This window comes from Salvelinus fontinalis, chromosome 1 (genome assembly GCF_029448725.1).
Source record: "Salvelinus fontinalis isolate EN_2023a chromosome 1, ASM2944872v1, whole genome shotgun sequence".
NCBI lineage: Eukaryota > Metazoa > Chordata > Actinopteri > Salmoniformes > Salmonidae > Salvelinus > Salvelinus fontinalis.
In genome coordinates this window covers 54,039,262-54,051,687 of record NC_074665.1, presented here as the reverse complement: position 1 = coordinate 54,051,687, position 12,426 = coordinate 54,039,262, and the positions used below count along the sequence as shown (strand labels likewise).

At 42.8% G+C, this 12,426-nt stretch overlaps 1 protein-coding gene across 1 annotated transcript in view; it reads right to left on the bottom strand.

Annotated features, from left to right (window-relative positions):
• Window positions 1–1,566: 1,566 nt before the first annotated feature.
• The window catches only part of LOC129857825 (wings apart-like protein homolog), a 28,714-nt gene continuing 17,854 nt past the window's right edge, over window positions 1,567–12,426 (bottom strand). Inside the window, exons 7-20 of the mRNA XM_055926443.1 lie at window positions 11,926–12,090; window positions 10,283–10,419; window positions 8,533–8,644; window positions 8,063–8,296; window positions 7,852–7,963; window positions 7,200–7,297; window positions 6,959–7,035; window positions 6,550–6,722; window positions 6,211–6,326; window positions 5,629–5,880; window positions 5,294–5,507; window positions 5,107–5,195; window positions 4,016–4,111; window positions 1,567–3,603 (exon numbers count right to left, since the gene is read on the bottom strand). Coding sequence (XP_055782418.1) covers window positions 3,538–3,603; window positions 4,016–4,111; window positions 5,107–5,195; window positions 5,294–5,507; window positions 5,629–5,880; window positions 6,211–6,326; window positions 6,550–6,722; window positions 6,959–7,035; window positions 7,200–7,297; window positions 7,852–7,963; window positions 8,063–8,296; window positions 8,533–8,644; window positions 10,283–10,419; window positions 11,926–12,090 — 1,941 coding nt within the window. The 3' untranslated portion in view covers window positions 1,567–3,537. The remainder of the gene's footprint in view (window positions 3,604–4,015; window positions 4,112–5,106; window positions 5,196–5,293; window positions 5,508–5,628; window positions 5,881–6,210; window positions 6,327–6,549; window positions 6,723–6,958; window positions 7,036–7,199; window positions 7,298–7,851; window positions 7,964–8,062; window positions 8,297–8,532; window positions 8,645–10,282; window positions 10,420–11,925; window positions 12,091–12,426) is intronic.

Genomic DNA, 12,426 nt, shown 5'->3' with positions numbered 1-12,426 from the left:
ACACTCAGGAATAGATGGTCTATTGACTCTCTCTGCTGTGCCAGTCAATAATTTAAGGTGCAAGATTAAAGAGCCCCGAAGTGTGTGTGTTTGTGCATTGATGACGGTCATGGGAAAGTGTATATTTTCCACTGGTTCCTAGAGTGTATACTTCTGTGTGGGTATATGTCTTCTTCATTTGGTGTTTTCAGCCTGTGAGAAAAAAGGCAGGTAGCACCACTGATGAGGCTGCTGCGTGTGTGAAGGCACGAATGAGAAACTCAAGTCTTCCAGTGTGAGATCAATTCTAGAGGGTCTCCCTCTACCTGTTATATTGAGGCACATATGGTTAGAGCTTCAGTGCTCTCGCCACCTGGTGGCCATTCTGCCCAATTGAAAACCACTCAGAGAGAGATGAAGAGAGAAAGACGGGCAGATTGGGAGACTGACAGGAGAGGATGATATTCCTTTCTCTTCCCCCCTCCCTTCTCCCAGCAGGATCTCCATGCTCATTGAGGGAATTAACATCAATCCAATTAGCCTCTGGGTAAAACCAGAGACAGAAGAGGAAGCGAGACATCTCACTCGCTCCTTTTTTTCTGGTTCATATACAGTCACTGAACTAACCAGACCAGACCCAGCTGCAATCACATTTGTGTCTATGGTAAACAGCCTGAGTAAGACATCTTCATTTATCCGCCATCTTTGGTAATACTACATCTCCATTCATATTCATCCACATTTTATACACTTAAGTATCCAGCATCCATCACTTCTGATATTGATTACATTTGAATTGAGAATAGATCTCTCTCTTGCCTGCCTGGAATTCAAACACAATAATGAGCTATAAAAAAAAAAGGAGAACACTTGGAACTCCTGTGGCTTTCATCCCTTCCATTGACATACTGTCGCCATCTTGACGTTGCACTGCAACCATGATCTCACATTGGCCTCGACATTAAGTCAAGGTAGTTGTGCTGCATGGCTACATTTTCACAGCTTATGTTGCCCTGTCGTCAGGTTCAGGCATAATCATGTGTATTTGTCTCCCAGATAGACACGCCTGTCAGGTTACCAGACATTCAAATAATTCCCAGAAGGCTTCCTTTAGCATTTTGTTGGTTTAAGAGAATGGGGTATTAACACATACAAGCATATTTGTCTCTATTTAACAGCTGCCAGTCAAGCAGAAAGCCAACTGTCAATATGTGGTGCTTTGTTAAGTATAAAACGCTTGTTTCTATTGTGTAACTCACTCGGTCTGTGTACAGTCGAAGTCAGCTCTGTGAGTCTGTCAGGGTGAATGAACACACACAGAGAGACACAGAGAGAAAGGGCGAGTGAGAAGAGAAGCATCACACACGCACACTGCCAGAAAACACAGTCATGGCCTCATAGGGGTGAGAAAATAAGGATAAACAAGATTGTATGCATGACTGTATTCTGTCTCTTCACACGAATACCAATATCAAGTTCTATTACATATAAAAAGTGTCTGCCTCCTGAGGCTAAGCACATCAATATGGTAATGTCAGAATGCATACACAAGTATTTCTAAAACAATACATGAGAAAGAAACAGTAGTATACTGAAAGTAGCAACTTTTTATTTGAGTTACAATTCTTTACATGTAGCCAAAGAATGTCCTCAAAACCAGTACAAACATTTTTTTGCCCTGCAGTTGTCTTTTTTTATACATTTTTTTGTTTTGACTTCAAATGACAACTCAGAAATGTTGTATAAAATAAAAATATCAGCTTCAGAAAAGTAGTTTAGCATTCTAACATCCATTAACCACTATTTACAGATGTTTACATCTGTTTACATTATTTACATTCTGAAATTCCATCCACGACCAGATTTGCAAATCAACTCGAAAGAAACATGTCTGTTCAACTGCAGCTCTACAAATCAGAGGGAAATGACATGAAACGGCTATCAGTTTAGCTGTCAGCCAAACACCATCTTCTTGGAGGACAGGACTAGTTATAGTGTAGCTGGAAGGATGATAAGGGGATTCACCGCTCAGAGTAGGAAGGTCAGGTCCAACTTGACATAAGACACAACAGCTGGTAAAGAAACACTACAGCCTGTCCAGAGCCAACCACTACCACCACAAACACTTGTGTAGAGCCGAAAGGATAGGTATAAACAATATGGTAGCAACTTCACTTTTCCCTCTGTTAGGCTAGGTAGACTTTTACCATCCAGTCCTCTCCAACCTCCACAAGTACCTAGGGGGTTGGGGCTAGGACAGGGGTCACCAACACAGGGTACTAGGTATGTGGGCTTGCAAACCAGCCTTGCAGTAACAATTGATTAGATTTGATCTTTATTATATTTTAATCAGGTGTGTTATTGCAGGACTGGCTGGACCCTGCAGCTCTCCAGGACCAGAGGTGAACCCTGGGCTAGGCGTTCGTTCTGGATAGGCACTACTTGAAGTGGTTAGATACAATGCCCACAGAACAAATGTTACAATATAATAGGCAAAGAACAATCCTTTTCAGTGAGGATTATGCCAGTTGGCTGAGGTTTGGTTATTATTAATGTCAGGCCGGTTTACGAAGGACTCTCTGAGTCTAATGAAAATCCTATATAGAGCAGTTATTATACCCAGCCACTTCAAGCGACATGTTCGGTGGAACATGTAAAAGTTAAGGAAGTGCAGAGACTTGAAACATCTTAAGCAGCAGCAGATCTGGATCATTAATGGTCAAATAAATACATGAAAACCACAATCATTAAAATCATCTGAACTGCTATTTTAAAACAAACAACTCAATTTCATTACTGTAAAGTCAAATTGGGAAAGGCAGGAAGGAAAACAATGCCAAGTGCCCTTATTTAAAAACAAAGATTTAAATAACGTTAACAGTCACCCAGACCTGCTGATCTCTTTTAAATCAATTTAGATAGTTAAATGACATGCCATTCTTCTCTTTTAAATCAATTTAGATAGTTAAATGACATGCCATTCTAAGAACTTAAACAAGTATAAAGCACTGACAGTAATCTTATACAGATAATGGACATATTCAGAGCTGAAACTTAGCTTAGAGAGAACTACAGGGGCCTTCCACATTGATCTTCCCTTTTCTACAACCATCAGAGGCAAACATGTAAATGGCTACACTGATCTTTTGCATTCAACCATCCCACACAACTTAACAGACATTGTTGACACGTCCATGAGTGCTATTTTCAAGCTAATCAATGATTACATCCTTGATTCAATATATATATAAAAAATACAAAAACTCACTCCACATGCCAGCAGTCTCAAGCTGTCCTCTGCAACTAGGAATCTTACCAGTAGTTGGATGGTGTGAAGATTTAAAAAAGCATTGATTAAAATCAATGGTACATGTTAACGTGGCTTTGGTTCAGAAAGTGCTGAGTTTGTGTGTCTTGCTCTTCAGAATGAGGACGCAGGTTGAAGCGTTGCCAGGGAACACTGTTGACCTCTGGTGGATTCTCTGTACAGCCCCTCCTGCTGGGGTTGCCAGATCTAGCAGGACCATTATGTGCATTCAGAGTGCAAAGAGGTATTAGCTAACAGTGCTCCAGGTAGTCTATGACACGAGAGATGGATTTATGCCCTGTGGTTCCAAATGCACACTGATGAAAAAGAGAGGGTAGAAAGCAAGTTAGCTTGTATTGTGTTTGTGTGTCTGGTACATTTTTACATTACATTTTAGTCATTTAGCAGACGCTCTTATCCAGAGCGACTTACAGTAGAGTGCATACATTTTATTACATTTTTTATTTTTACATACTGAGACAAGGATATCCCTACCGGCCAAACCCTCCCTAACCCGGACAACGCTATGCCAATTGTGCGTCGCCCCACGGACCTCCCGGTTGCGGCCGGCTGCGACAGAGCCTGGGCGCGAACCCAGAGACTCTGGTGGCGCGGCTAGCACTGCGATGCAGTGCCCTAGACCACTGCGCCACCCGGGAGATCCGGTACATATTTTTTTTTAAGTAATGTGAGACACTAGGCCATTAACAAAAGACATTTCCCACTTACAGTGAGGTTCATGAAATTCAAGAACTTCTTCAGCATTTCCGTCATGATGGAGAAATCTCCCTTGGGTAGGTTTTCCCGCACAATAATCACATTAACCTGAGGAGAGATGAGCAAATACACATCAAATGGCAATCTGCAACATTTTCCTCTCGCGAAAATATATGTGCAACCAGCTACAAAACCTGAGCAATAACAAGTTTGGTTTTTGGAGTCTGCAGAGATCTTGGCCAACTCTGCACCGATGTAGGTGGAGCAGAAAATCAGTGTCACAATGAGATGTTTAGGGGAGTAGGATACTAGCTTTTCCCACAGATCCACATATTTCCATTTAGCCCAAGGCTACAACGAGACACTTAAGCTTCAAACTAGTTTTTAATTTTTTTTTATACCAAAAATAGGTTGTTTTAATGGGAATGTATTGTTTCATTATGTTCTGTTTAATAGCTAACTATTAACACAAGTGAATTCTGATACAGCATTATGCTTCAGTGATCAGGTTTACTTTTATATTGTAATTTTTCCTTTTAAAGTCCCACTCCTCTTGTATTTATGTTTGTTCATTGGATAGGACAGAGGAAAAGAGGAAAGACAGAGGAGAGAGTTACTGAAATAAAAGTGGGCCGTATACAAACACGTAGTGGTATATGGAGGCGGCGTCAGACCCCAGCTAGACCTCGATAGGCCACGATCATGTCCTCTTTAATTCACCATGAACAAAGTACAGCACTGCAGCTGCCTTACCTTTTCACTTATTTGTTAATATGTATACTTTATTTATTTTGTAACTAATATTGTAATAGCCTTTCGCTACACCCGCATTAACATCTGTTAAACACGTGTACGTACGTGACCAATACATTTGATAAGCTTCAACTTCACGCACAAGTGTGAAGCACCCTAAGAGATCTGCCATCAAGACAGAAGAATGGCACTGGTTTGCAGAAGCCTATACTTCAATCCTGCAACCTCAGAAATCAAGCCCTTAATTGATTCATTGAATCAGGTGTGTGGGTGCTGAGATGGAACAAAAGCCTGCACCCACAACGGCAGGATCGAGGAACAGGGTTATAGCTAATTTGCTGGAAGCTTACCTGACTGCCCTGACACAGACAGCCCAGGAGCAGAGCTGTGTAGGAGGCCACGATGCTGTCCTCCATGTGCTTCCCAGCATGCTGTAGAGCTACAACACCACAGAGTGAGATCAACATGGAGCAGTGATAGCATTGAAAACTGCTCTTGCAAAAATAGGATTTTACACACAGAGACACACATCTTTACCTTTGTTGAGGTCCAGCTCTTCCTCTTCCTCCTCTTTCTTTGTGTCCTTCTCCTTGTCATTTTCACTGTCGTTGGTTTCCGTGGCGACCCACTGGATCTCGCCCGACGTCTCCTGCCACTCCCCACTCTGGTCCTGGGGTTTGGGCGCCTCGCTGATGAGGTCATCAGTCTTCGCCTCGGCCAATATGGCCGCTCGCTCCCGCTCCAGGAAGAACTGTGGACGGAGGAAAAGACAGACACAAAACCACAAGAGTAACTCAATATCCTGTGTTATTTGGCCTCATTTCTCTGTAAGTTATTCTGAAGTCGTGATGTAGTTATAACAAAACTCTTACCTGCACCAGAGCAGCCAGGGCACCTGAAGAAGAGTCCTTGGGCTTCTCAACACCCTCTGAAGGGGCTGCTGTAGGTGGCTCTGCCCCGTTCTCGATCTCTGTGGAAGCTGGGACTGGTTCAGGGGTCTGGGTCTCATCTCCTCCTGCCTCTCCCTGGCTGCATTCAGGGCTGGTTGTGTTGAACTCCATGTCCACCAGACTGTGGCGGTTCCTTGCACTGTACTCCACCAGGTTAATCAGCAGCCCCAAGCCCTATACCAGCACACACACCAGATGAGAGATGCTGTTAAAAAAGCTCTCAAGGACATACACTTCAATAAGATCCATAACAAACCATTGTGAGTACAAACAACCCTGAAATTACAACATTTAAACTTCGGTTTTAATAACTACTTAGTCATTCATTTAGATTAGAGGACCGCCAAAATATTTTGGCATTCAAGCTATTGTCAGCGTTCAAGGTCTCCTCAACCTGTGGGCACTTCAAATAAAGTGGGTACAAAGGACCCACATCTTTCTGAGATCGTACAGGTAATTGGATTTGTGTAATCATTTACATAAAGGCCTCTCACACACGCTCACCAGGACTCGGATGTCAAAGCGTTGTTCCTGAGGTATGTAGCGTGGGACCCGTAGGATGCAGTTGAGTGCAGTGATGATAAGCTGGTCCTGCTCTCCAGTCTTAGTGCTTCCCCACTCTAAAAACCACAGTACAGTCCATAGTTACCACACTCCCTCCACCCTGCAGTAGTCAGCTGTGGCCTGAGACCAGTCAGGCTTAAGTACTACAGCCCGAACACATCTTTATGGGGACTCTAGCACAGCTGTGATGAGGTCCGTGGGACAACGGAGAGCAGAGAGCACAAGGCACTAGCTACAGTGTTGCCGAATGTAGAAGTCGTGCTGATGCAGTGATATTACCATTGTCGTGGGTGAGGTTGAGCAGCACCCCTATGACGGCCCTCATGCAGTCCTCCACGGCCTTGCCCACGTTGCTAAAGCTGGAGTGGGGCAGCGCCGTGCCTGACGAACACAGAGAGCTGTTCACCTCCCGGCTGTAGCGCTGGATCATGTCCACACAGTACCGCAAACCTCTGAGTGAGAGAGAGAAATTAGATCATACAAATTAAATGGGACTTCCTCGGCCACCTAACAGTGTCAAAGTCTCTTTAAGTCCCAGGAAAACTGAGGGCACAGAGATTTAACACGGAGTCCTTTACAGGGACTGGTCTCTATACTAGAGGTGGGGACTGGGCAGAGCGAGTAGAGGTGGAGTGAAAGATCAGGGCTCTGTCACCAAAAGATTAGCATGTGTTCCAGTCGCTCTCACCTGGCAGAGGACATTATGAGCTGAGAGTCCTTGTAGGCGATCAGGTAGCCCTGGTTCTCTGGGTTCTGGACAGTCACCTGCAATAGAAGGACAGGAAGACATTGAAATGCCTTTTAAAATTGTCAAATAAAAAGGTGGTTAGATGAGGCTGAGAGTGCAGTCTATTTACTTTCCCATTTTGTATTCAATTAATGGATTTAAAACATCTGAGCCTGCTAACACTCCTTGATGTTGTACTTACACTCTCTAGTACTCTTAGACACCTCTCTGCCCCCCATAGCGACGACACCAGCTTCTCCTTGTCATCCTCTTGGCTCAGGTTCTGGACACATTCTTTTACTGCAGGAGACACACACAATGAATGAATGAACATACATACAGTTGAAGTCGGAAGTTTACATGCACTTCAGATTATTTCACTTATAATTCACTGTATCACAATTCCGGTGGTTCAGAAGTTGACTGTGCCTTTAAACAGCTTGAAAAACAGCTTGAAAAATTCCAGAAAATAATGTAATGGCTTTAGAAGCTTCTGATAAGCTAATTGACATGACGGGTACTTTTGTACCCGTTTCCTCCAGCATCTTCACAAGGTCCTTTGCTGTTGTTCTGGGACTAATTTGCACTTTTTGCACCAAAGTACGTTCATCTCTAGGAGACAGAACATGTCTCCTTCCTGAGCGGTATGACGGCTGCGCGGTGCCAACGTGTTTATACTTTATACTTTTGAACGGTAGTGTATATGCCAATGAATATAGCCTAACAAAGTGAGTTGAACTTGATAAGATGCAACTCTCAAATATAGGAACTAGGACAACTAAAAAAAAGTATGCTTCTGGCGCAGAAAGGTGCTCCGACAGTTCAACAGAACATCCGCACACACAAACACCCACCTTTGTCTACAATGTGGTCCAAGCCTCCCAGTAAGCGCAGCTCCTCTTTGAACCAGTCGCCGGCTCTCTTTGAGGTCAGCGACAACAGGGTCTCCATGGCCAAGTGACACGACTGCAAAACAAACAAAACAAAGTGCTGTAGAACTCCAACCCACAATCATCATCAATATAAATATTAAACATAATCATTATTCTGATTGTCCCTGCATACCGTGATGTTCTCCAGGTCCAGGTGCTTGTTGTGGACCGTCTCACACAGCTTGCGAATCTTCTCCTTGACCTTGGTCATCTCCTTGGCAGTCAGCTGGTCCTGGTGGTGGCCCGAGTGGTCGTGCTCCAGCTCCAACAGTCTGATCATCAGCTCTAGACTGGCCCGGTCCAGGTCCATGTTCAACCTGTCTCTGCTTAGGATGTACATTAGAGAGGCCGTACACAGGGCAAGGTTCTGGAGACGAGTGAAGGGAGAGCGGGGAGGGGCAACAATGAGTTCAGAAGCAACTGGTGGCAGGGGAAGTCCTTGAATCTTTTCCTTATATATTCAAATAGCGAACTTTGAAGTATCTACAGAACAAATAGTAGGTCATGCTGTCACCACAAATACGCAGAGGGAGGTTAATTGTAACCCTACTGAAACGCTTTATTTTGGGTCAGTTGTGGTTGTAGATTAGAACAGATTCCTACCGGATGCTGCGGGGCATCATTCAACATCTTGAAGACCTGAGCCACCTTCCCTCTGGCCCGTAGGTGCATCCGGAAACTGGGCATTGCACACCTTGCAGCTAGACTGATTATACTAGACAGAGAGCAAGAGAGGGGGAGGTTGTTTAACTTCTTATGGCTGGGGGGCAGTATTGAGTAGCTTGGATGAATAAGGTGCCCAGAGTAAACTCCCTGCTACTAAGGCCCAGAAGCTAAGATATGCATGGTATTAGTAGATTTGGATAGAAAACACTCTGAAGTTTCTAAAACTGTTTGAATGATGTCTGTGAGTATTACAGAACTCATATGGCAGGCAAAAACCTGAGAAAAAATCCAACCAGGAAGTGGGAAATCTGAGGTTTGTAGGTTTTCAAGTCCTTGCCTATCCAATATACAGTGTAAAATTTGGTCCAATTGCACTTCCTAAGGCTTCCACTAGATGTCAACAGTCTTTAGAACCTTGTTTCAGGCTTCTACTGTGAAGGGGGAGAGAATAAGAGCTGATTGACTAGGAGGTCTGGCAGAATGCCATGAGCTCAGTCTCGCGCACGCCCGTGAGAGTTAGCTGCGTTCCTTTTCATTTCTAAAGACAAAGGAATTGTCTGGTTGGATTATTATTGAAGATTTACGATAAAAAACATCCTAAAGATTGATTCAAAACATCGTTTGACATGTTTCTACGAACTGTAATGGAACTGTCGTCTGAACTAAGTGCTTGCGCCGTGTGAATTTGGATTTGTGAACTAAATTCGCGAACAAAAAGGAGGTATTTGGACATAAATTATGGACTTTATCGAACAAAACAAACATTTATTGTGGAACTGGGATTCCTGGGAGTGCATTCTGATGAAGATCATCAAAGGTAAGTGAATATTTATAATGCCATTTCTGACTTATGTAGACTCCACAACATGGCGGCTATGTGTATGGCTTGTTTTGGTCTCTGAGCGCAGTACTCAGATTATTGCATGGTGTGCTTTTTCCGTAAAGCCTTTTTGAAATCTGACACAGCGGTTGCATTAAGGAGAAGTTTATCTATTATTCCATGCATAACACTTGTATCTTTTATCAATGTTTATTATGAGTATTTCTGTAAATTGATGTGGCTCTCTGCAAAATCACCGGATGTTTTGGAAGCAAAACATTACGGAACATAACGCGCCAATGTAAACAGATTTTGGGATATAAATATGAACTTTATCGAACAAAACATACATGTATTGTGTAACATGAACTCCTATGAGTGTCATCTGATGAAGATCATCAAAGGTTAGTGATTCATTTTATCTCTATTTCTGCTTTCTGTGACTCCTCTCTTTGGTTGGAAAAATGGCTGTGACTAGGTGCTGACCTAACATAATCGTATGGTATGCTTTCGTCGTAAAGCCTTCTTGAAATCGGACACTGTGGTGGGATTAACAACAAGTTTATCTTTAAAATGGTGTATAATACTTGTATGTTTGAGGAATTTTAATTATGAGATTTCTGTTTGAATTTTGTGCCCTGCACTTTCACTGGCTGTTGTCATATCGATCCCGTTAATTAACAGGATTTCAGCCATAAGATGTTCAGAGGAGAAGAGTACATAGAAGATTGAGTGGACAAGTGTAAATAATACTAAATCTGCTCATGTCTTCTAGACTTGAGCATATAGCTGGAAATGTATTGAAGGGATGTTAAATCAGGTAACATCCTTCCCCAAGGTGGACAATTTTGAGTGGATTTGTCTTACCTAAGGCACCGTGTGTTGAGTGGCTGGCTGCTCTTCAGGCCAGTCTCCAGGTACTCAAAGTCATCAGTAAACTCCTGGTTCTCACCAAACTCTACCACATCGTTGAAGTGCTTCACATTATGCACAACCGTGTACAGCTGCAAGGGGGAGCGATAATGACATGATGAATGACATTTACACAAGCAAATGGTACCGAGCATAGAGCAACAATAACCGCCCATTTTTTTTTTTTCCGGCTGCATGTCCAAACAGTAAAATACATTTTTTTTTTTACATTTCAGGGATGGAATTTCTTTGGGTGTAACCTTGAACTAAAACAAGATAAAGTATGAAGAAATATAAATCAACCTATATATTTTGAAAAAACATCCTATTTAAGAAGTAAAAATACCCAAAATAAAAGCTTTTAGTCAGTAAGATTCTAAAATTCAGAAATTATGCATTCAGGAGTATGGCATGGGCTCCCATTGATTTTATTATAATGTTTGAGTCACTTAGACTGCATAAGTTACGGCAAAATGCGTAGAATTGCAGGAAATTAATTAGCTTAAAAACAGCTATATTGTGTCATTGGGCCAACAGGAGGGCCTCTAAAATGTTCGGTCGGCGACACCCCCATCATGCCTTCTGCCACGTCCAACCACCTAAGACTAGTTTAGATCCAGAAAAAAAAACGACATTTAAAATAGAAGGGATATTATCCAATGCAAGTTCCAAAATGTTTCTCTGTGTATTCGTGTGTGTCCAGAGATGGAAAGAAAAGTCACCCAGCATGCAAAGCAGCTCCACTCCATCAGTTCTATTAGCTGACTGGGATAATACCCCCTCATCAAGAACACCGCTGGGAGTGGAAGTGTCTGATCAGCTGTGTGTGTTTGCTTGCTAGAGATTAGACCATGTCTGTGTTTGCTGGCTAGTGATTGGACCTAGGCACACGATTGTGTGTGTGGCCAAGGCACTGCCCAACGAGATAGCGTAGCTTCAGTCCCTATTGGCAAGGGGGATGTGCAGCTAACCGTCTGGTCAAGAACCAGAAGGCAGATCTGCTACCTATAGCTAGACCTTAAAGGGGGGCTGAACTTTCGGATTTGGCGTGGTAATTAAGAAATGCAGCCGCTTGATGAATACTTAGGTGATGCCAGCTGTGGTCAGGATAGAAATAAACCCAACCCAAGGAAAACTGTTACGGTACCCTTCATTTCGTGACATAAAATGTTTTCCTATCATCTCGCAAATCTCTGTTTAGGACGAGATTGACTTCATGACCAAAGTTATCCTATTTACACTTTGTAGTCAATTTTAACACTAGAATAAATGTTTGACTCATAACAATGCCACATAGGCAATTTTTTAAACGAGAAGTTGCTTTGTAGGGGCAGTGGTGCTTTAATAAAACAAGATGCTCCTCAGGCCCTGACCAGCCCATGCTGTGTTTTAAATGAACAAAGACAAGCTTTACACTGCGCTCCAAATGGACATTAACAGGCTAAACTGTGTCTGAAATGAATAAAGAGACTAATAAATCTAACAGCATGCAAACAAGTTGTGAAAATAGCAGATGAGCGTTTGGTGGATGTTTACAGTGAAAAGATAATGTTGACTGTCTTGAGGGCGTGAAATATCCCCCAGCATGGCTGGCTCACCTCCTTGTGTTCTTTTCTGCATTTGAGAGCTGTGACGATGTCCTGGTAAGGCTGAGTGGGGATGGTCACAGACTTGATGACTTTGGGCGGTGGGGGAGGAGCTTTGAACAGACCGTCATCCTTGTTGGAGTTGGTGTCCTTGCTGCTTCCGCTCAATACGCTGGCCTGGAGTCAAAAAGCAGAAAACATTTGAAAAAGTTAAAAAGACAAACAACTTTCATTCCAGTTGCCCTTATCTGAATTGTTTTCAAGTCTTGACTAAACAGAATATGGTTAATATTGATTTAGATTTCCTCCTTTGAAATGTAATTTAGGTGAGGCTGCTATTGGGTTAATGTAGGGCTGCACGATTATTCCAATTTTAATAAACATTGCGACATTGACATGTGCAATATCCATATTGCAAGAGGCTGTGATTTTATGAAGGGAGTGGCTCCTATCCGTGACCAGATTTTATACACATTAGCACGCAAAATCTCACAGTATCCCGTGGGAATTTGG